At 40.9% G+C, this 24488-nt stretch overlaps 2 protein-coding genes across 2 annotated transcripts in view; one reads left to right on the top strand and one right to left on the bottom strand.

Moving 5' to 3' along the window:
* Positions 1 to 24488, bottom strand: part of ablim2 (actin binding LIM protein family, member 2) — a 502624-nt gene that overhangs the window by 295456 nt on the left and 182680 nt on the right. The window lies entirely within an intron of this gene.
* On the top strand, positions 2917 to 4470 carry LOC121283965 (importin subunit alpha-3-like). The gene has a single exon (XM_041198816.1). It carries the CDS (start codon positions 2917 to 2919, stop codon positions 4468 to 4470), a length of 1554 nt encoding a protein of 517 aa, XP_041054750.1.

Raw genomic sequence — 24488 nt, 5'->3', positions numbered from 1 at the left:
CATTTTAAATGGGCAACCCCTTATTTTTAAACAGTGATCCCTAGTTCTAGATTCTCCCAGAAGAGGAAACATCCTCTCCACATCCGCCCTGTCAAGGCCCTCAGGATCTTAGGGGCAGAATCTTCTGCCTGTCAGGCCGGCAGGTCGGAGTGGGCACAGGCAGGCACAGAGCCAATTAAGGCCCACCCAGCGTGACCCGAGTCCTGTTACACTCAGTGCTACCTGTGCAGGTGGGAGGAGGAGGGAGATTCGGGGCCTGCGCTTTTTTGCGCATGTGCGCGAAAGAGCGCAGAAATCTCCCTGAGGCACAGAGCTGCCTCAGGGAGATTATGTTCAGTTCTAAAGTTTGAAAAAAAGAAAGAATAAAATTATTCAGACATGTCCCCTCATGTGACAGTATCACATGAGCTGGGACATGTTTATGAATTGCCAAAATTTTTTTATTTATTCAATAAAACCTTCATGAAACCTCATCCCGCCCGATGAGGCTTCATACAAAACGCAAAGGCCGCTTGGGCTCTTCGCCTGCCCGCCAATCTTAAGGTTGGGTGGGCAGCCCTGTCAATTGCCTAAATTGTTTCATTAATGGCCTTAACATGCCTTTGACAGTTCGGTGGGCACGCTGCCAACTCTGGTGCGCGCCCGCTGAACGTAAGATCGGAATGCACCTCCAACATCGCCGCGGGTCATTTTACGCGTTGAAGAGAAAAATTCTGCCCTATATATTTCAATCAAGTCACCTCTTACTCTTCTTAACTCCAGCAGACACAAGCCTAGTCTATCCAACCCTTCCTCATAAGACAACCCACCCATTCCAGGCATTAGTCTGGTAAACCTTCTCTGAACTGCTCCCAACGCATTTACATCCTTCCTTAAATAGTGACTAATAGTGACACAGTACTCCATATGTGGTCTTATTAATTGCCATGTATAACTGAAGCATAACCTCCCTACTTACCTCTCACAATAAATGATAACATTTCATTAGCTTTCCTAACTGCTTGCTGTATCTATATACTAGCCTTTTGTGATTCACGCACTCTGCACCTCAGAGCTCTGCAATCTCTCACCATTTAGATAAAATGCTTCTCTTTTATTCTTCCTGCCAAAATGGACAATTTCACATTTTTCCACGTTATACTCCATTTGTCAGATCTTTGCCCACTCACTTAACCTATCTATATCTTTTTGAAGCTGCTTTGTGTCCTCTTTATAAATAACTTTCTACCTATCTTTGGCAACCATCTCTTCAATCCCTTCATCCAAGTCACTTGTATAAATTGTAAACATTTGAGGTCCCAGCACTGATTCCTGTGGCATGCCACTCGTTACATCTTGCCAACCTGAAAAAGACCCATTTATGCCTACTCTCTGCTTCCTGTTAGCCAGCCAATCTTCTATCCATGCCAATATGTTACCCCTATACCATGAGCTTTTATTTTCCACAATCACCTTTGACATGGCACTTTATCAACCAAGTTTTGGCCTTCTTGCCATATTGTCCACTCACATTGCCGAGCATGCCCAATGCCAGAGGGCACAGACGATTCCACTCTGCATGTTAAGTTATGGCTTGGTGAATATGATTATGTCAGGCTGTTGCTTGACTAGTCTGTGGGACAGCTCTCCCAATTTTGGCACAATACTCCAGATGTTAGTAAGGAGGACTTTGCAGGGTTGAGTGGACACAATGTGTCATTATTGTTTTTGGTACCTAAGTTGATGCTGAATGGTCCATCCAGTTTCTTTTTGACTTTTCTGTAGCAATTTGGTACAACTGAGTGACTTATTCGGCCATTTCAGAGGGCAGTTAAGAGTCAACTACATGGCTGTGGGCCTGGAGTCCCATGTAGGCCAGACCAGGTAAGGATGGCAGATTTCCTTCCCTAAAAGGAATTAGCAAACCAGATGAAGTTTTGTGACAATCTGTTAATTTCATGGCCATAGTTACTGCGTCTGGATTTTAGCTCCGCATCCATTAATTCATAGAATTTAAATTCCACCAGTTGCAATGGTGAGATTTGAACCTGTGTCCCCAGAATATTAGCCTGGAATTACTAATTCAGTAACATTACCACTGCACCACCATCCCCATTCTACAATCTTGCACTGTGTCTGCATAAGAGGCAGAAGATAATCTGAAAGTGCAAAAGAGCCCCAAAGACTTCAACGTAATCAAACTGAAGGCTTCAACATGTAAGTGCTGGTGTCAAAATTAAAGGGAGGCAAGGCCTTTACTCAGCCCTCTCCCTCCATTTGCCACATGCAAGGCCATTCCTACCACTACTTCAGATCAAAGACCAGGTTCACCTGGCATTCCTGGGGAAAGGAGGGAACTGAATTGGACAGGAGAAAAATAGGCAGTAAACACAGCCCTGTTCTTTCTACAACAACATTTGATGTGGCAAGGGAATGGATTTCAGAGAGGATAGCGGAGGAAAAAAACTACTGCTCTGAGTCAGTTGCCACTCTGGGTTTGTAATGTAAACAAGATGTCAACATAAATCTGTAAGATAAGCTGGTTGGTTGGCTTTTTGCATTTATGCTGAAATAATTATTAGGCCTAGAGTATGAACTAAATTTATTGACTGAAACTTCATTTGAATATGGAAATTTGATTGGCTGGGAGATTTGATTTGGACTCTGTCATAATACTGGTGTGATGACACACTGCAGTCAGTCACAGATAGTAAGCAAAGGGGGGCCCAGTGCGTAAACAGGCACTGTGTTTTTGCAATCCTCTTAGTAATGTGGTCTTAGAAAATTTATAGTTCAGATCTACTCCATTTAAAAGTTATAATGAGTGGTCCATTTCTGAGTATAAATGTGAGGAAACTGTGGATAAGAGATCAGCAATTACTGAATCTTTGACTTTCCTTTTAAACACAAGTCCTTCTTTCCAAGAAGCAAATGGATATGGCCGATACCAATAAGTTGGATAATCAAAGGATAAAGAGTTTCAAGAAAAAGGGGCGGGATCTGGAGACTGTGCGACGGCAACAAAATGAGATCGTTGTTGAACTCAGAAAAATCAAAAGGGATGAACACTACTTAAAACGAAGGAATGTACTAGTAGGAAATGAAGAAACTGATCCTGATGGTGATATCAGAGTGCAAAATGTATCATTAGAAGAAATAGTAAAAAGCGCAGCTAGTGAAAACCAAGAAATCCAGCTAGGAGGAGTGCAAGCTGCGAGAGAGCTAGTGTCCAGTGATTATGCTCCTCCAATAGGTGACTTAATCAAATCTGGCATTTTTCCAATTCTTATTCGCTGTTTAGAACAGGACCACAATCATCAATTGCAGTTAGAAGCTGTGTGGGCTTTAGCAAACATTGCTTATGGTCCTTCAGAACACACAGAGGCTGTGATTAAATCAAATGCTGTTCCACTCTTGTTAAGGCTGCTAAGATGTTCTCATCAGGATGTGTGTGAACAAGCACTTCTGACTTTAGGCAACATCATAGCTGATGGGCCTAAATGCAGAGATTATGTAATTAGTCTAGGTATTCTAAAGCCCGTTCTTTCTTTTGTCAGTGCTTCAGTACCCATTACTTTCCTCCGCACTGTCACATGGGTCATTGTTAATCTCTGCCGTCAGAAAGACCCTCCCCTGCCAAAGGAAACTGTTCAAGAGATTCTTCCAGCTCTGTGTGTTCTTGTTCACCATAAAGATATTCATATCTTAATAGACACTGTTTTGGCCTTGTCCTACTTAACAGATGCTGAAGATGAGCAGATCCAGATGGTTATAGATTCAGGAATAGTTCCTAATTTGGTACCTCTTTTTAGCCATCAGGAGGTCAATATTCAGACTGCATCATTGCGAGCTTTAGGAAATATTGTAACTGGTACTGATGAACAAGCACAAGTGGTCTTGAACTGCGGGGCTCTTTCTCATTTCCCAGCATTGCTAACTCATCCTAATACAAAAATCAACAAGGATGCTGTATGGTTTCTCTCCAATGTCACTGCTGGAAACCAGCAGCAAGAACAGGCAGTGATTAACGCTAACCTTGTTCCTATGATTGTAAACCTCATGGCAAATGGGGATTATGCTACTCAGAAAGAAACTGCCTGGGTTATAGCCAATCTAGCTAATTGTGGCAGGAAAGATCAGATCGACTACTTGATTGAACAGAATGCAGTAGTTCCTTTTTGCAAACTGCTAACTCTGCTGGACCCTCAGATAATTATTGTGGTGCTGGATGGGTTAAGCAATATCCTGAATACAGCACATGATAAGACAGAATTGGTAGCAAACTCGATTGAAGAGTGTGGAGGTTTGCAAATGATTGAACAATTACAACTGCATGAAAATGAGGAGATATATAAACTGGCATATGATATCCTTGATCAGTTGACATCAGAGGAAGGTGAAGATGCTATTCTGATGCCAGAACAAATGGAAGATGCAAAACTTGGTTTTACTTCTTCCACAAGCAATCCAGAAAAAGAGTTCCACATCTAAAGAGGTATACTTTCTGGAGTTATTGAAATGGAAGATTTGATCAATCCTGCTTGCTTCCAATGCTGTAACAATTTGAAGAGCTGTTCTGCAGATTGTGTTTGGCATACCTGAAAATCCCAAACTACAGTAGACTCCTGCATTCAAGTCATGGTTAATTATCAGGAAAAAAGGCTTCAGACCACAGAGTTGTCCCTATGCGTACAGTTGAATGTAAATGTAGGTGGACCTGTTTTCCATCCACAAGTTAACGAATAAAGTCCAGGAAACAGCAACACAAGTTTGTCTGTATTTATATCAAACCGATATTAGACAGTTTAGCTGTACTATTCATATTTTATTGTGCAAGGTAAGAAGTTTAGAAAAACATGGTTGGAAATACCAGTGGTAGAAGCCCCAACTTATGTGTAAAACAATTATTCCATCCCTTCCCATGCTTTTTGCCCAGTGATAATCCTGAGTTTATGTCCCACGATGACGCTGTACTCACAGTGACTAACTTTGCAATGGTAACTGAATTTCTACTTTTGCCTGTATGATTTTATTTCTCTTAATCCTTCAGAATCACCAATTTATTTTATTTCTGTTGTTCATCCATCCTAGAAACAAGGGCCTGGAAGTTCTGTAAAGGCTTTCCTGATCTCCCAGGAGGTGGGAAGTTGGCAGGAACCACCAAGGAAATCATAATAACTATTTCCAGAATTTAGGAATTTTCCTTAGAGTAACATTTTAAAGAAAGAAGGGAAGGCAGAGTGGTAAGCAGATAGATAATTTGGGAAAGGAATTCCAGAGCTTAAACCTTGGATGGCCGAAGGCACAGCTGTCAATGCTGGGATTAAGAAAGTTGGAAATGCACAAATGGCCAAAATTGGAGGAATGAGAATTTCTCAGAGGGTTGATGGGCTGGAGGAGTATAGAAGAGAGGAATGAAGCCATGGCTGGATTTGAAAATGGAGGTGAGAATTTTAAAATTGTGGGGCTGGATTTTACAGCCCTCTGCTAAGTGTGTTTTCAGCAAAGGATGGGGGAGGGGCTTAAAATATATTAGGTGATTCATTCACCACCTTCCCAAACATCCCTGACCCAGTCCCCATAAAATGGTAGACTGGCAGGTGTTGCAATTGGCAACGCACCCATCATTTAAAAATAATAATTAATGGGCAACTGCGCTTGTTAACAAGCCAACTGACCCAAATATTACCCTGACCACCTCATGATACAGTTGAGTGTGGCAAGGTGGGTGGGAGCTGGAAGGCTGTTTTTTAATCCAACTGGTTAAAAAGTGGGAAGGAGGGTTACATCCTTCAAATGGTACCCTCTGCATATCAGGAGCAGCCCCCCATCACCCCCAAGATCTTAGCCCCCTTTGTCACTTCCCACCTGGCCACCCAAACCCAACACCACCCCAACCCCCGCCCCATAGGTTCCCCAAGACATCTCTGCCTCAAAGTGTCCAGAACTTAACTGAGTCCGGGATCAATTGATGATCTCCGTGTGACTCCTTGCAGTCTCAGCAATGCCCATGACTGTATTCTGGTGCTGCTGGGACTGCTGTAGAGCTACTGGCCAGTCAGATTGGCCAGCAGCTCTCCAGGGTGGGACTTTCTCCCACTGAGGAATGGAAGTCTGACTCTCACCTGCTTAAGGCTGTGCAGAATGTACCATGGCTGCAGGGTGGCTTGTTTAACGTCAGTTTTTTGGGGCTTACTTTTCTTCTGGGGCGGTGGGGGTGTGGGGGTGGTCGCAGGTGGTGGAAAGCAAGCAGTATGCCCATCCGAGCAAAATTCTGCCTGTGGTATTGCTGGACCAGCCTGTCTTCCAGTATATATCTTCCAGTAGGTAAGAAATATGACAGTGATATTACCAAAAAATATTACAATTTCTTGTTTTCTTGACACCTTGGCACAAGCCATTGTCTCACGAGGGAGAAGGCTGCCAATGACAATGACCAAGTCCCATTACGTCTGTGCTCACTATTCTACAGTGGCTCCTGGTCTAGCAATACCACAGGCAGAGTAAAGAAATGAGTTTAATCAGTTCTGGGAAGAAAGCAATTCTGAAGAGATTGGTTCAGACAAGAGAGAGATCAAAGGGAAGGAACGTATTTAAGGAGATACTGAAGCCTATGTGGGGTAGCTGTTTAGATCTCCCAGAAAACAGCAGGCTAGCTGCTTAGAACTCCCTGAAGATAGTGTGAACAAGGCCAGACCTGGAGAACCAGTTGCTGTCAGCCTCAGAGGGCATCCCAAGGGAAAATGCACTTTGTGATATAAATTACTGGCAATCTATAGATTTTAAAATCTATAAGGATAGTTGCTGAACAGAAAACAGGAAGGTTAGTTCTGAGGGTAGTTGTGTTAAGATCTTTTGGAACTGTTTTAAAGTACTGTTTACTGTGTGAAGCCATGTTTAAGAGTAAGTATCTTGCTTTAAAAAAATAAATGTTTACTATGAAATCATCACAAGTAGTTGGGGACATAATTTCCTGATTTCAGAACCTCTCCTCATACTATACAAATTGCAAAAAACCATTTTGGCAGCTGTGTCAAGCTTCCCTTTGTCATGATGTGGCAGGTGATATATGCCAGGCGGACCAAATCCACAAGGGATACTTGACCATGCTATCATAATGGTTTTTCAATTTGCATTTATTATGAAAAGATTTGTGTACTGAATTCAGAAGTAGTGAGTCCACTAACACCTTTAGTGATTTTAAAAATTAAATTAAAACATTTATTAACAAACAAAAATAATTCAAACAAATACATAAGATTACAGTTACTTAATACTATAACATATTCCAAATATTCCTAATTAACCTGATTTCCAACTACACACCCACTTTAAGGCAACCATCCAAAATAGATTTTAAGTTTAAATAAGTAATCCAGCAAGGTTACCACAGCACCCACTCAACAGTGGAATTCCAAAGGCTTTTAACACAACTTTAGTTACTGGACACAGCAGACTTCTGTAAAAGAGGCTGCTTTACATGGGTACCTTTCAAGATATTACATGGCCACCCCCATTATAACCTTCCATCCTTTTTTATATATGTTTCTCTCTCTTTAATGTATAAAACCCCATTATGCTACATGTCTTTGGAAATTTACTTTCCCCATAATATAAAAATCTTTCATGTTGTCAATATGGTCACTACCTTTGGGAAAAATAAACATATTGCTTGACCTTTCTCACCTTGTTAGTTGTAAATATCCTGTCATCCCTTTGAAAATAAAACAACTCCCCACTTATCTTAAAATGCAAATTTCATTCACACCTTATCTTCTGACTCTTAAACTCTAGCTCACTCATTAACATTTCAAATACCCCTTTTACACCTGACTCTTCTAATTGCAGTCTATATTTAAATTCAATTAAATCAGTCACAAAGACAGAACTATCCACACTCATACCTATTAGCCTACAATAATATGAAAAATATTATTTTCTGACACCTTTGGGATTTGGGCAGCTCAGCCTTTACCATCAGCCATGCCATAACACAGGGTGGTCAACTCTGTCTTAATATCAAGGATAGATGCATCTTCGATGGGTAGCTTCATGAGGACATTTACACTCTTACACTACTTGGTGCAAAAATAAAACAGGAAAAGTGGCTCAACCATGGATTACAAAATAAATTAGGGATAGTATTAGATACAAAGAGGAGACGTAAAATTGCCAGAAAAAGCAGCAAGCCTGAGGATTGGGAGCAGTTTAGAATTCAGCAAAAGTGGACAAAAAGATTGATCAAGAAGGGGGAAATAGATTATGAGAGTAAATTTGCAGGGAACATAAAAACTGACTGTAAAAGCTTTGATAAATATGTGAGGAGAAAAAGATTAGCAAAGGTTACAGTCAGAAATGGGAGAAATTATAATGGGGAACAAAGAAATGGCAGAAGAATTGATCACATATTTTGGTTCTGTCTTCACAAAAGAGGACACAAATAATTTCCCAAAATTGTTAGGGAACCAAAGGTTTAGTCAGAAGGAGAATTGAAGAAAATCAGTATTAGTAAAAAGAAAATGGTGCTAGAGAAATTAATGGGGTTAAAGGATGAAAAGTCCCCAGGGCCTGATAATCTACATCCCAGAATTCTAAAGGGTGTGGCCCTGTAAATATTGGATACATTGGTGGTCATCTTCCAAAATTCAATAGACTCTGGAGCAGTTCCTACAGATTGGAGGGTGGCAAATGTAACCCACTATTTAAAAAAGGAGGGAGAGAAAACACAGAGAATTACAGACCAGTTAGACTAACATCATTAGTCGGGAAAATGCTAGTCTATTATAAAAGATATGGTACAGAACATTTGGAATGCATTAATGGGATTAGACAAAGTCAGCATGGGTTTATGAAAGGGAAATCATGCTTAACTAATCTACTGGACTTTTTTGAAGATGTAACTAGCAGAATAGATAAGGGAGAAGTGGATATAGTGTATTTGGGTTTCAAGAAGGCTTTTGATAAGGTCCCTTATAAAAGGCTAGTGGGCAAATATTAATGCACATGGGATTGGGTGTAATATACTGGCATGGATTGAGAATTGGTTGATAGACCGGAAACAGAGAGTGGGAATAAATGGTCTTTTTCCAGATGGCAGGCGGTAATTAGTGGCATACCGTAGGTATCAGTGCTTGAGCCCCAGCCATTCACGTTATCAATAAATGACTTGGATGAGGAAACCAAATGCAATATTTCCAAGTTTGCTGACGACACAAAACTGGGTGGAGTTGTGAGGAGGATGCAAGGAGGCTTCAGGGCAATTAGACAACTTGTGTGTGTGGGCAAACACATGGCAGATGCAGTATAATGTGTATAAATGTGAAGTTACACACTTCGGTGTGAAAAGCAGAAAGGCAGAGTATTATTCAAATGGTGATATATTGGGAAATGCGGATGTACAAAGGGATCTGGGTGTCCTTGTACATTAGTCAATGAAAGTAAACAGGCGGGTGCAGCAAACAATGAGAAAGGCAAATGGTATGTTGGCCTTTTGCAAGAGGGTTTGAGTTCAGAGGTAGGGATGTCTTACTGCAGTTATACAAGGCCTTGGTGAGACCACACCTGGAGTACTGTGTGCAGTTTTGGTCTCTCTACCTAAGAAAGGATATAGAGAGAGGTAGGTAGTCATCAGCAGGAGGTTTCTTTACTCATGTTTGATCTTATACAATGCAACATCAAGGGGTCAGAGTTAATGTGGATGACTCTCATGGCCACTCCTTCCCCCTATTTGTATAACACCACCTTTAATCAGTGCTTGCATTTATATAGTGCCTAAGTAATAAATTGCCCAAGGCACTGCACACAAGTGTTATCAAACAAAATCTGACACCGGGTCACATAAGTAGATTTTAGGGCGGATAACTAATTGCTTGAATAAAATGAAAAGTTGTAAAAAGTGCCTTAAGAGAGGGGAGAGAGAGGTAAGGAGGGAATTCCAGAGCTTAGGGCCTTGGCAGCTGAAAGCACAGCAGCTAGTCGTGGAATAATTAAAATCAGGGATGGGCAAGAGACCAGAATCAGAGAAGCGAGGAGGCCACAGAGGCTGAAGGAGATTACCAATATGGGTGGGGGGGGCAAGGCCATTTGAAAGCAAGGCTGAGAGTTTTAAAACTCAAAAGATATTGGATTACATTAACAGACTCATTCAGTACAAATCCAGGGACTCCTTCTATCACTCTACAACCAGAATTTTCAGATCAGCGAACAGGGGCGGGGCCTACTCGCCGACACATTAAATGAAGCGCAGTGACGTAGGGCATGCGTCCCAACATCATCGCACAGCATTCAGATTTTCAGTTCAGCAGGCGCACACCTGAGTTGAACTGTCAAAGACCTATTAAGGCTATTTAACTATCAATTAAAACAATAAACTGAGCTGCCTGCCCAACCTTAAGGTTGGTGGGCAGGCAACGAGCCCAGGTGGCTTTCACATTTATCATGGAACCTCATCCACGGGCAGGATAGGTTTCATGAAGATATTTAAAGTTTTATAAAAATTTTTAATAACATTCATAGACATATCCCAGCTCATGTGACACTTTCACATGAGGGGACATGTCTGACATTTTTTTTTCTTTATTAAAATTTTCAGAACTTAAACTAATCTCCCTGAGGCAGCTCTGTGCCCCACCCACACAGGTAGTGCTCAGCCTTAATTTGCCCGCTCACGTAAAATGGTGGTGCACAGCCAATCGTGAGCGCCGATCGGCTGCACGCCCGCCTGCTCCCACTTCCGCCTGACCCCTCCAACAGGGAGAAAATTCTTCCCTTCAGATCACCTGTAGATTGTAAGGAATCACAGAAGGACACGCAAAGAAGAAGGCCGTTGAGTTCATCATGACTGTGCCAGTTCTTTCCAAGATCTATCCAATTTAATCCCATTCCCATGCTCTTTCCCCAAAGCCTGGCAAATGTTTCCTTTCCAAGTATTTACCTAATTCCTGTTTGAAAGTGATCATTAAATGTGCTTTCACCACATGTTCAAGCAGTGTATTCCAGATCACAACTTGCTACAAAAAAGAACACTTGGTGAATATATTAAAAACTGAATGCCAGATTCCACATATACACTGACAACACCCAGTTCCATCCCCTCACTTTTGTTCACCAAGGAACAGCATTTAAATATGAAACTGGAATGAACCAAGGATAGGTGCTTGGGGGGACTCCAGAACTAATAATGTGGGGATGGGAAGAAAAGCAATTGCAAGTGATACTCTGGCCATGATTGAATAAATAATTGTGGAACAAGGCGAGAGCTGACCCATTCACTCAAACAATGGAGGAGAAGCATTGGAGTAGGACGGTGTGATCAACCATGTCAAAGGCTGTAGTGAGGCCACCTCTTTTGAACCGCTGTCGCTGTGCTGTTAATCTGCTAGTCCAACATTCAGTGCTGGATAAAACAAAATTTCATCCAATTAAACACCGGAAAGGTTGAAGCTATCAGATGGAATCTTCTGCTCTCATTGGTGGAGAGCTTGAAGGCAAGAAGAGCATGTAATTAAACAGGATGATGGCATAGCGGAAACCCGCCGCCTCTACCAGAATTAAATTCTGGCTGGGAAAGCCCATGGTCAACCTTCTCGCCTACTGCCTATTGCGGCCATTTAGTGGTCAATTAATGACTGCTTAAGGGCCTCATCCTGCCACCATTGACATTAATCCAGTGGCAGGTGAGCCTGTCGCCAAGGAGCAAGACAGCTAAAACCATGTGACCAGCTGGTCGCCTGTGGGGGACTCGCCAGATTACTGATCCCAGCACAGTTCAAGTGAAGATCATTCTAATGGTATAGCTCCCGCTTTCCTCAGTCCCGGTGCCAGTGTCCCATGAATTAAAACCCATTTCTCCAACACCAGTCTTTGAGCCACGCGTTCAACTCTCTAATTTTATTTACCCTATGCCAATTTGCACATGGTTCAGATAGTAACCCAGAAGTTATTACCTTTGTGGTTTGGCTTTTTAATTTAGCCAGGGTGTTCAGGATGTTGCCACACCGCCATCTATCAGCATTAATAATGTGATGCTGGAGATTGTTGATGGCTTCACATATCTAAATTTTACAATCACCAGCAATTGGTTATTTTATTGTGAAATCAACACAGGCATTGCAAAAGCTGTTCCCCATAGACTCATAGACATTTACAGCATAGAAAGAGGCCATTCAGCCCATCATGTCCACGCCAGTCAACAAAGATCTGACTACACTAATCCCATTTTCCAGTGCTTGGTCCATTTTCCTGGAGGCTATGGCAACACAAGTGAATATCTAAATACTTCTTAAATGTTACGAGGGTTTCTGACTCAATCATCCTTTCAGGCAGTGAGTTCCAGACTCCCAGCACCAACTGGGTGAAAAAATTCTTCCTCAACTCCCCTCTTAGCCTTCTATCTCTTATCTTAAATCTATGTCCTTTGGTTATTGACCCCTCTATCTGCCCTATCTATGCCCCTCATAATCTTATACTCCTCTGTCAAGTTCCCTCTCAAACTTCGCTGTTCCAAGGAAAACAGCCTATCCAATGTTTCCTCATAGCTCAGACCCTCCAGCCCAGGCAGCATCCTGGTAAATCTTCTCTGCATCATCTCCAGCGCAATCCTTCCTTCCTATAATGTGGTGACCAGCAGTACTCCAGCTGTGGCCTAACCAGTATTTTATACAATTCCAGCATAACCTTCTAGCTCTTGCATTCTATGCCTCGGCTAACAAAGTCATGTATCCCAAAGGCCTACTTAACCACCTTATCTACCTGCCCTGCTACCTTCAGGGATCTGTGGATATGCACATCAAGGTCTCTCTGATCTTCAGTACTTTCCAGGGTCCTACTATTCATAATGTAACCCTTCGTCTTGTTAGACCTACCCAAGTGCATTACCTCACACATTTCCAGGTTGAATTCCATTTGCCACTGCTCTGCCCACCTGACCAGTCCATTGATATCCTCCTGCAGTTTACGGCTTTCCTCCTCACTATTTACCACCCTACCAATTTTTGTGTCATCTACAAACTTTTTGAACATACCCCCTACATTTAAGTCCAAATAATTTATGTACACGATAAACTGTTATGCCCAAGCTGAGTAAGACAGTGTGGAACAATAGTAGCCTGATTGAGAACTTCAAATGGCAAGTGTACCAAAGCTGTGTCCTCAGTCCACTCATCTACAGTATTAAGACCAGGATATTCCAGGCAGGAGGAAAGGCTAAACAGTTTCCATCTTCGCTGCCTCAGACATATCTCCAGCATCTCGTGACATGACAAGGTCACCAGCTCAGAGGTCCTGGAGTGTACTAATTCCATCAGCATGCACTCATTGTTAAGCCAACGATGTCTGCGCTGACTCAAACATGTTTATTGGATGGATGACGGCCAAATACACAAAGACCTTCTGTATGGTGAACTGACCAATGGGGTCATGACCTTCTGGGCACCCATACCTCCTCTACAAGAACACTTGCAAGTGAGATATGAAACGGACATTGACAATAAAAACTAGGACACAGTTGCAGATGGCTGTGACACCTCCGTTGCTTTGATGGCACAATCACTAAATGGAATAGATTCAGACTAGATGTAGCCGTTCAAAACTGGGTGTCTTTGAGGTATTATGGACCATCAGCAGCAGAATCGTATTCCACTGTAATTTGCAACCTCGTGGCCCGGTATATCTGCCAATCTACCATTGCCATCAAAACAGGGAACCAACCCTAACTCAACTCCAGCCCTTTCATGGCACTCATTGATATTGCCTCCTTTCCCATTCCTAAATCCAACCTGCTAGGCATTTGGTGCCTGCTCCTCACTTGAAGTATTTAAGTAAATCTCAAATGCAAATTTTGTTCGGCCCTCTTGCCAGCATGTTCAGGCAAGAGGAGTAACTGCTCCACCAATGCCAGTTTTGTGTGGAAGTCAAAGTTTTCAACCACTAAGGCCAGGGTCTTTAGGATGACGGGGTATCCCTTCCCAGCTTCTGAAGAGTCGGCTGGGAAAACTGCCTACCCCACAGCGATTTCATGCTCCAATAAGTGTTAACTGACTTCTGTTCCTCACTTGAAAGGAAGTCCTGCTTTACAGTGCTGCCGGCCAATCTGATTGGCTAGCAGCTCTCTAGTCCATGCAGTGCCAGAAGATGCAATGGCCAGGACTGGAACTGCAGGGATTCCAGGAAGAGGTAAGTTTTGGGGGTCTCAGGGTAGGGGAGGCTTGGGGGTTCGGACAGAGGAGGTTCGTTATGTCATTAGAGAGGCTGAGGGGGTAGTGGGGGCAGTGGAGGGAGCTCCTGCAGTTACCAGACCTTAAGGCCTGAGGTTAAAAGGGGGCTTCTAATGGAGGCGCTCCCTGCCACCCCCCCTTCCCACACGAGGCCTGAACCTGACTTACTTTCGGGCTTACCCCATACCCCGGAATTCCTCCTGCCAGCCTGAAAATTGAGACTGGGTGGGAAAAGCCCTTAAGTGATCAATAATTAACTACTTAAGGGCCTCGCTTGCCCCAGTGTAAAAGAAGCCCATCCAAGAAATTTTATGCTCACGCCCCACCTACAAGCCTGCCAGCAGGGGAGCGTAAAATTCTACCCTATATCTTGACAAGCAATGAGAAAGAAAATTACTTCCTAATTCCTGCAGACACATCTACCAAAATAAGTACAGCCGATAAAGACTAGTTAAGAGTCACTATAACAGTCCTTTTAAATTGTCATTCAAGATGCACATTCCTGAACCACCTGAACCTCTGTTTACAAGTGATGTCTTGTGCATAGTAAAATTACATTCTCAACCCTGTCTGCAAGCCAAGCAATCCCCTGGGGAGGCAAAAAAGCTGATAAAACCCACCTCAATTAGGAGGGAAAGAAATTGGATAATTTCTCTCCAACCTGCTTAGGCAATCAGAAGATAGTCCAGAGGACCACCCTACCCCTGGTAAACATCATCAGGTACAAATCTTTTCTACAAGCAAATCTTCACATCAACAAGAAGGTAAATTTTGCAACTCTTCACTTGATGGGCACATAGTACTGGAGAGTTAAGGATGGAAGCCACTGTGCTCAATTGCTCCAGGTCTATGAAGACCTATTTTAAATCACTGGTAAATTGGGAGTGCTGCAAATCAAACATAGCAATGACCTCAGTACCTGATTCTCCAGTCAGACAGGGCTCAATTCTGGATCTTTGTTTTACCGAAGTTACCCAAATATTTATACAGATAAATCAATGTACTGAGGCACTAAGCTACCTAAAATTTGAAATTGATTACTCTGAATAAAAATGTGCAAAACACATATCAAGGACAAGGAGGCTGAAAATTCCTTCGGGCTGAATCTGTTCCCTCATGCCATAATTTTGGCAACTTTTCTTCCACATGTAGACAGTTTCCATACAATGTTGTCGGGAATCTTTAGATATAAGGAGAGCCTAGAGAAACTGGGGCTCTTTTCATTCAAAGATAGAAGGTTAAGAGGGGATCTGATAGAAACGTTCAAAATACTAAATGGCTGTTGTAAGTTAAACATGGAAAATTTATTTCTACTGTCATGAAGCTATTAATGTATATTCACAGAACCACAGAAAATCACAGTGCAGAAGAGACCCTTCGGATATATTATTAGAAATTATTTTTCTATTAAAATACAGGGTTGGTCTATGGGCATGTCTTAATTGGATTAAAGCCAGCTAGTCTGGGTGCTTTGATGTATACTAGTTTTGAGGTGGAAGAGAGGTAGAGTGCATTTGCATTTTGTTGAATAGAGCATTCAAGAAGAGGAGTGAAAACTGGCACCTAGCTAGCAGACACCTAGCAATGTTTAAATTACTAATAAAATTGGCACTTTGAAAGGGGTTTTATTGTTAGAAAAGGTGGAGTTCAAAGGGACTGGTGATACAATGAGAATTTACATTCATTGAGATGTGCTGGGTATAACCGATAGCAGTTTTATATGTGCAGGGCAGAGGCAATGTAAGATCAAAGCCTGTGAACCTACCACTGTATCTGCAAAGGAACCAAAGTGAAAGGAACCTAATTTTGAATTCATAAGGTGAAAATGCTTTGCCTGGTGTCTGCTTAAAGTCTATAGATTGTTGTTGCTTTAATGGAGATTAGTTTGGGAATTTGTCAAAAGTTATGATAGTAGTAATTTGTAGCCATGTGTATATACTTGACTTGTGTAAATTAATAAATATCTCATGTATTTTGATATAAAACCTCTTGAGAACTGGTGGTCTGATTCCTGAATTTAGAGTGCATCTCAAATGTATCACTTAAAATATAGGTTATGACAGTTGTTTAAAGTTTCCCTCTGGGGTTTTTAAAAACTCAGCTTTACCAACTGCTGTCATAACAATTGGGGGCTCTAGCGGGTTTAAATATTTCTAATTACTTGATTGGTTAGGAATTGGTGAATCTTAAGGTTACGAGTACAAGAAGCATATTGAATTCAGGAGCTGGTGAGGTATTTTAGAAGCAGTGAGACTGCAAGATGGCTTTGGCAATTGCTAAGACTTGTCTGGGAGTATAAGACATAACTCTGATTGGGTTAGAAAACGTAATCGAAAGTAAGTTAACAGAGTTGGCAGATAAGTTAAAATTAGGGTTACCTGAGGGGGTTAGCAAATCAGATATTGTTAAAAGTATAGCACAGCACCTACAGTTGGAGGTGAAACCTGACACTAGTGAGTCACAGCTGGAGGTAGTGAGACTTCAGTTACAAATGAAGATGCTTGAATTTGAAGCAAAGGACAGAGAAGTGGCTTTTAAAAGGGAATTAGAAACTGTGAAGATAGAGAAGGAGGAAAAAAATGAGAGAGAATTCCAACTAAAATGTTGGCAGTTAAAACAGAGATGCCAGTACGTGCGGAAGAACTTATCTCCAGAGTAGAGCCCAGTGGGGAGATGTTTAGATTTTTCAAGCTCTTCCAAAGTTTGAGGAAAAAGATTTTGAAGCTTTCTTTAGTTCATTTGAGAAGCTAGCTAAACAGATGAAATGGCCACAGGAAAACTGGACATTATTATTATAATCTAAGTTATTAGGTAGGGGACTTGAGGTATATGCTTTGCTATCAGAAGAAATGTTGGTGAATTATGATGTGGTGAAAAAGGCTACTTTGAGTGCATATGCATTAGTTCCTGAAGCATACCAGCAGAAATTTAGGAATATGGGAAAACAGCCTGGGCAAACTTAGACTGAGTTTGAGAGAAAAACAAAGTAATTTTGACCAGTGGACATGGGCATTAAAAATAGAAACAATGTATGCAGTTCTTAGGGAAGTAATTCTTTTGGAAGAATTTAAAGATTCAATCCCTTTGTTAGTGAGAACTCATGTGGAGGAACACATTTTGTAAGACAAGCAGTAGAGATGGCTAATGATTATGAGTTAATTCATAGAGCTAAACCATTTTTTTGTCATCCTTTCAATTTGGAAAAGGATAAAACGTGGGAAGGTGAAAGGAAGGCAGGTCGTCAGGGAAAAGGAGTAGCTGGAAGTTCCCAGGGAGTTTTTTCTCAGAATAAAATAAGGTGTTGAATGTAGAAGTGACATTCGAAAATTGAGGTGTCTTCATTGTAATAAAGTGGGGCACATGAAGTCAGTGTGTTGGAGATTGCAGGAAAAATCTTTTGGAATTGTTGGAGTACAGAAAAGTTCTGGAAGTAAAAGTACTGTGGGTTCTGAGGTTTAGACACAGGAGAAACCAATGGTTTGTGTTCAGGTGAAACAGGGAGAATCAATGATAAGTGAAGAAGTGGGAGTGTGTTCACAGTTTACTCAAGAGAATTCTGAGGAGCAGGTTGCAGAAATGTTAAAGACTTTGTGTGTGAAGGGAAAGTCTTTCCACGTGTACAGGGTGGAGTAGGTTAAGATGTTAAAATTTTAAGAGACATGGGCTAGTCAATCCTTAATGTTGTGGGATAGTGATATTTGTTGTTCAAATGGAGTATTGCAGGAGCAGGTAATAATATGTGGGGTTCATGGAATGCTAGGTCTATTCCATTGTGGAAGGTAAATTTAAGGAACAAATGGAAGACAGGTAAAGTTATAGTCGGAGTGGTGGAAAAATTGCCCATTGCAGGGGTTCAATTTATTCTGGGTAATGATACAGCTGGATCGCAAATGTGGGTGATGCCTATGGTGGTTGAGCAGCCTGTACAAGTGTTTTCAACAGAGGTATTACAGAAGGAACATCCTGGATTATTTCCTGATTGTGTTGTAATGAGGTCAAAGGCTAATAGGGAAGAACAAGACAAACGAGGGAGACAGGCAGTTCAAAAGCAAGGAGAAGCTGTCAATTAACTGGCACTGTGTTTGATAACATTGATCAAGAGGAAGGAATACAGTCCAATTTAGCTGAAATTTTTAACTCAAAGAGGTTAGTGGAGTTGCAGAAAAATGATTTGCAATTAAAACAGTTATATCAGAGAGCTTATTCAGAAACAGAAGCAAAAGTGTGTTATTATCTTCAACGAGATATTTTGATGAGAAAGTGGCAATTGGATCATGTCTCAGTAAATGAAAGCTGGAGTAAGGTGCATCAGATTGTTATCCCATGAGGGTACAGAAATGAGATTCTGAGAATTGCTCATGAAATTCCAATGGGGGGACATTTAGGAATTAGGAAAACACAGGAAACAATATAGAGGGTTTTTTTGGCCAGGATTGCATTGGGATGTAGTCAAATTCTGTAGAACCCGTTATACATGTCAAACAACTGGAAAACCACAAGTAGTGATTAAGCCGGCGCCTTTAATCCCAATAGCAGCATTTGAAGAACCTTTTACGAGGTTCATGATTGATTGTGTAGGACCTCTCCCTAAGACTGAAAGTGGTATTGAATACTGAAACCAGTATTTAATGACAATAACTGACGTGTCTACCAGGTTTCCTAAAGTGATACCTTTACAAAATATTACAACTAAGAAGATTGTGAGAGAGTTAATTAATTTTTTTACAAGATATGGTTTACCTAAAGAAATACAATCAGATCAGGTGTCAAATTTCATGTCGCAGCTGTTTAAGGAAGTAATGAACAGTTTGGGGATAAAACAGTTTAAGTCAACAGCTTATCATCCAGAGTCACAAGAAGCTTTGGAAAGATGGCATCAAACTTTGAAAACTATGATAAGAATATGTCAGGATAATGCATAGGATTGGGGTACAGGAATTCCCTTTTTGTATTTGCTATTAGAGATGCTCCTAATACATTGGCTGGGTTTAGCCCTTTTGAACTCGTTTATGGTCATGAGGTAAGGGGACCACTGAAATTGATGAGTCAAAATTCACAAACTATTCTCCTGGATTACGTATCAAATTTCAGGGAAAGATTGAACAGAGCACGTGAGCTGGCTAGGGAACATTTAAAGACATCAGAGCAAGTGATGAAAGTGAAAGCAGATAAGAAAGCTAAAACTCACAGTTTTGTTTCTGAAGCGAAAGTACTAGTTTTGGTTCCAGTAATAGGTGATTAATTAAATGCAAGGGTTAGTGGGCCTTACAGGATTGAAAAGAAATTGAGTTAAGTAAATTATTTAATAAATACACCAGACAGAAGAAAGAAGCAGAGGGAGTGTCATGTAAATATGTTTGAAAAGTACTTTGACAGGGAAGAGGAACAAAAAGAGGCATTAGTGATGGTGGATGATGAAAAAGAGTTGGAAGTGCAGGATTCTGAAATTGAGTTTCTCTAATCAAATTGGGTGCTGAGGGGGTGCTTGAAAATTTAAATGAAATATTGAGTTACCTCCCAAGCAAGTGTCAAAGTGATTTGGAAAAGCTATCGTGGTCACACAAACCTATTTGTGGAAATAAGTTGGGAAAGACACATTTAGCTTTGCATGATGTATCGGTACAAATTTCAGCTTCAATAACACAGCAACCTTATAGATTAAATCTGGCAAAGTTATAACAAGTACAAAAAGAAATTGATTTCACGCTTCAAAATAATATAATTGAGTCTAGTTGCAGTAACTGGAATTCACCTATTGTACTGGTACCGAAACCTGATGGAACGCAAAGACTATGTGTCAAAAGGTGAATGCGGTGACAAAAGTGGATTCATATCCCGTACCACAGAAGATTGTTTTGAGAAAGTGGGACAATCAAAATTTATCACAAAGAGTGACTTGCTATAAGAATATTGCCGGAGAGAGCAAAGGAGACATCAGCTTTTGTAACGCCAAGTGGACTATTTCAATTTAAAGTCATGCCATTTGGTATGAAGAATGCACCTGTGACATTTCGAAGACTGACAAAGTAATTGCAGATCTAAGCATTTGTGCTGTTTATATTGATGATCTAATCATTTTCAGTCAGACATGGGAGGAGCATTTACAGAATCTGGAAGAATTATTTATTCGACTACAAGAAGCTAATTTGATTATGAACTTGGCTAAAAGTGAATTTGCAAAAGCGCAAGTTACATATCTAGGCCATACCATTGGACATGGAAAGGTAGCTCTAAAAAATGTGAAAAATCAAAGCTATCGTGGATTTCCCAGTGCCAACAACAAAATGAGAAATTTTAAGATTTCTGGGCATGATTGGGTTTTACTAGAAATTTGTACCAAATTTTAGCCAAGTGATTGCTCCACTGACTGTACTATTAAAAAAAACATAAAGCTTCAATGGACAGTGGAGTGTAAGGAGTCATTCAATAATTTGAAAATTGCATTAACTCTGACTCCAGTTTGGGCAGTACCCAATTAGGCCAAGCAATTCAAGTTGGCCGTTGGCTCAAGTGATATAGGCATTGGGGCTGTACTGTTACAAGAGAATGACACTGGAATTGAAAAACCGATAGGGTGTTTTTCACGGAAGCTCTACGTACAACAGAGAAGATATTCAGCGATCGAAAAAGAAACTTTGGATTTGGTGTCAGCATCGCAGCATTTGGAAATTTATGTTGCAAACAATTCGTCAGAAATAATTGATGATACTGACCATAATCCTTTGAAGTTTTTGGACAAATTTTGAGATAAAGCTTTTCAGATGGAGTCTATTAATATAAACATTTAGTCTACAGATTATACATGTTGCTGGAAGAGAAAATCTGTTCGCAGATGCATTATCAAAAGTTTGAAGCTTAAAGGAAAATTGGACATTTTTAAAACCTGGACACTGAACTGGTGTGATTTCCACTGATACCAAGGATTTGTGTATATATATATATATTATGTTAATGCATGCATCTGGTAATGTATTAGTGTAATAAGTATAAGAAGTGGTGTGAGATGGGCTATTAAAATGAAGAGCTCTTAAAATTATGACGGCTCATTTTTCAATAGGGAGGGGGATGTCATGAAGCAATTAATGTATATTATTGGAAATTATTTTTCTATTAAAATAGTGGATTAGTCTATGGGCATGTCTTAATTGGATTAAAGCCAGCTAGTCTGGGTGCTTTGATGTGTACTAGTTTTGAGATGTAAGAGAGGTAGAGTGCATTTGCATTTTGTTGAATAGAGCTTTCAAGAAGAGGAGTGAAATCTGGCACCTAGCTAGCAGACACCAAGCAATGTTTATATTATTAATAAAATTGGTACTATGAAAGGGATTTTATTTTTAGAAGAGGTGGAGTTCAAAGGGGCTGGTGATACAATGAGAATTTACATTCATTGAGATGTGCTGAGTATAACCGATAGAAGTTGTGGGTGTGCAGGGCAGAGAAAATGTAAGATCAAAGACTGTAAGCCTACCAGTGCAAAGGAACCAAAGTGAAAGGAACCTAATTTTGAATTCATAAGGTGAAAATGCTTTGCCTGGTGTCTGCTTAAAGTCTATAGATTGTTGTTGCTTTAATGGAGATTAGTTTGGGAATTTGTCAAAAGTTATGATAGTTGTAATTTGTAGCCATGTGTATATATTTAATTTATGTAAATTAATAAATGTCTCATGTATTTTGATATAAAAGCTCTTGAGAACTGGTGGTCTGATTCCTGAATTTAGAGCTGTATCTCAAACATACAGAAATAAAAATATAGGTTATGACAGTTGTTTAAAGTTTCCTGCTGGGATTTTTAAATAACTTAGCTTTACCAACTGCTGTGTCATAACACTACAGTTCTGTGAGCCAATAGCCAGAGCAACACCAGAAAAGCAAATGGAGCAGCTAGGAGAATTTGTATTTATATGCAAAGGGTTTTTAGGGCATGGAATACTCTGCCAGTGACACTGCAGAGTATAATCTATATTAGTTCTTATAATTCATTATGGCTTTTCAGAGAAATTGATAGATATTTGAAAAAGAAAAAACATTAAAAGGGCATGGAGAGAGAATAGGGAATAGAACTAAGCAGATAATGCAAAGAAAATGTGGTGAAACATGTTTTTTTCTGTACTATAACATTCAATGAACTTGTAATACCTATCAGGCTACACTGCAGGTGCAGTTGGTCTCCAATCAGAAGATTGGAAATAGGGGTTAAACAAAATAATTCACCCCTTGATATTCAATTGCATATCATCGCTGAAACCCCCACTATCATCTTGGGGGTTACCACTGACCAGAAACTGAACTGGACTAGCCATATAAATACTGTGGCTACAAGAGCAGGTCAAAAGCTAGGAATGCTGAGGCAAGTAACTCACCTCTTGACTCTCCAAAGCCTGTCCACCATCTATAAGGCACAAGTCAGGAATGTGATGGAATACTCTCTATTTGCCAAGATAAGTGCAGCTCCAACAACACTTAAGAAGCTTGTCATAATCCAGAACAAATCAGCCTGTTTGATTGCTACCCCATCCACAAACATTCACTGCCTCCACCACCGACCCACTGCCAGCAGTATGTACCATCCACAAGATGCACTGCTGAAACTCACCAAGTCTCCTTAGACAGCACCTTCCAAACTCATGACCATCTAGAAGGACAAGGCAACAAACACATGGGGACACCACTACCTGGAATTTCCTCTCCAAGCCACTTGCCATCCTAACTTGGAAATATATCGTCATTGCTTCACTGTCGCTGGGTCAAAATCCCGGAACTCCCTTCCTAACAGCACTGTGAGTGTACCTACACCATATGGACTGCAGGGGTTCAAGAAGGCAGCTCACCACCATCTTCTCAAGGACAATTATGAATGGGCAATAAATTCTGGCCTAACCCACAATGCCCACATCCCATGAATGAATTTTTTTAAAAATCCCATTAGGATTCTACCCCATTTGCACCTTCATGAGAAGTGCTGTTTAGGAATGTGGGCAAGTCTTCTGCCCATTCCTCAAATCGAAAAACATGTCTGGCAAAGTTGCTGGACTACTTCAGTATTTCCCTCACATGCCAACAATCAAGAACTGATAAGAGTTTTGAGGAGGACCCAGGATTTGCTTGAAGACCACTGTAGCAAGAGATTTTTGACAAATTGGACCTAATCTATTTCTTATTGAATCTTTTCCTGGCTTTCTCTGGAATAGTGCCACTCCAGCTGGTGTTTCATGACAGAAAAAAATCTCCTCTCCTGCGTATTTAGATAATCCAGACCTGAAATTTAAGATTTGGTCAGCCCCTCTCTGCTGAGGCCAATATAGAATCTATGTTAACGCTCTTTTGCCAGAAAACAGCAGTGAGGAATTGTGGAAATTTCGATTCTATCATTCAATTTTCCATTTGAACTCATTCATTCTCAGGACCTCAAATTTGTGAAACGTTCACAATTCATTCACTTTTGCACTTTATCTACAAATCAACATGTTTTTAAAATCCAATTTCAGTGCCCTCTGAATTAATATCTTCTGCTCTACAGTTTTCAACCAGTTGGTGTAAGTATGAGCCTTGGTTCTTCACCTTGGTTCCTTAAATATTAAAAAACTGAAATGAGGTAAGCCAAAATAATATGACCAGTGTGTCCAATGTGGCACATGCCACCACATCTCACGGCATATGTGAGGCATGGAGCTGAGGTATAAAAACAAAGTGTTGACTAGTTTGTTAACTGGAAAGATTGCACTTGAACCAGGAAGGGAGGTCACACCCTGGAGCAGAGCACAATTCTGATAATAAACATAAAATGTTGAAAATACTCAGCAGTTCAGGCAACATCTTTGAAGATAGAGACAGATAGAGGTCATGGGTGGAATCGTCCCAAATTTGCAGTAAGTGCGGCAGCGGGCGGGTAAAACGACGTTTCATGCCGTATCGTCCCAAACTCACCACGCTATTTATGCACTCCTGGGAAACACACTGTTTTCATGGCGACTGGGCTCTCATTCGCCTGCCCGCCATCACCCCATTCGCTGCATCACGCCGCACACCTATATTTAAAGTCCAACCACAAACATACATCTTTGTGCTTCCAGCTCACCACTGCTGCATGGAAAACATGGCCCTGAAAGTGAAGAAGATTTCAGCCTCCAGGTTCAGTGACGTGTCTCTTGAGTGATTTTCGGATGCCATGGAGGCCCACCGGGATGTCCTCTACCCCCGCTCTGGCTGCAAACTGGGCAGCAACAGCACTAAACTGGTTTGGGAGGTGGTGGCTGCGGTGGTCAGCGCCAATGCCCTTCAAAACAGGACAGACAACCA

The sequence above is a fragment of the Carcharodon carcharias genome, chromosome 1 (assembly GCF_017639515.1).
Source record: "Carcharodon carcharias isolate sCarCar2 chromosome 1, sCarCar2.pri, whole genome shotgun sequence".
In the NCBI taxonomy this organism is placed as follows: Eukaryota; Metazoa; Chordata; class Chondrichthyes; order Lamniformes; family Lamnidae; genus Carcharodon; species Carcharodon carcharias.
This window is presented reverse-complemented; position numbering and strand designations above follow the sequence as displayed.

Excerpts from the sequence above, each read along its gene's own strand:
- LOC121283965 (XM_041198816.1), top strand. The coding sequence starts at position 2,917 with ATGGCCGATACCAATAAGTTGGATAATCAAAGGATAAAGAGTTTCAAG.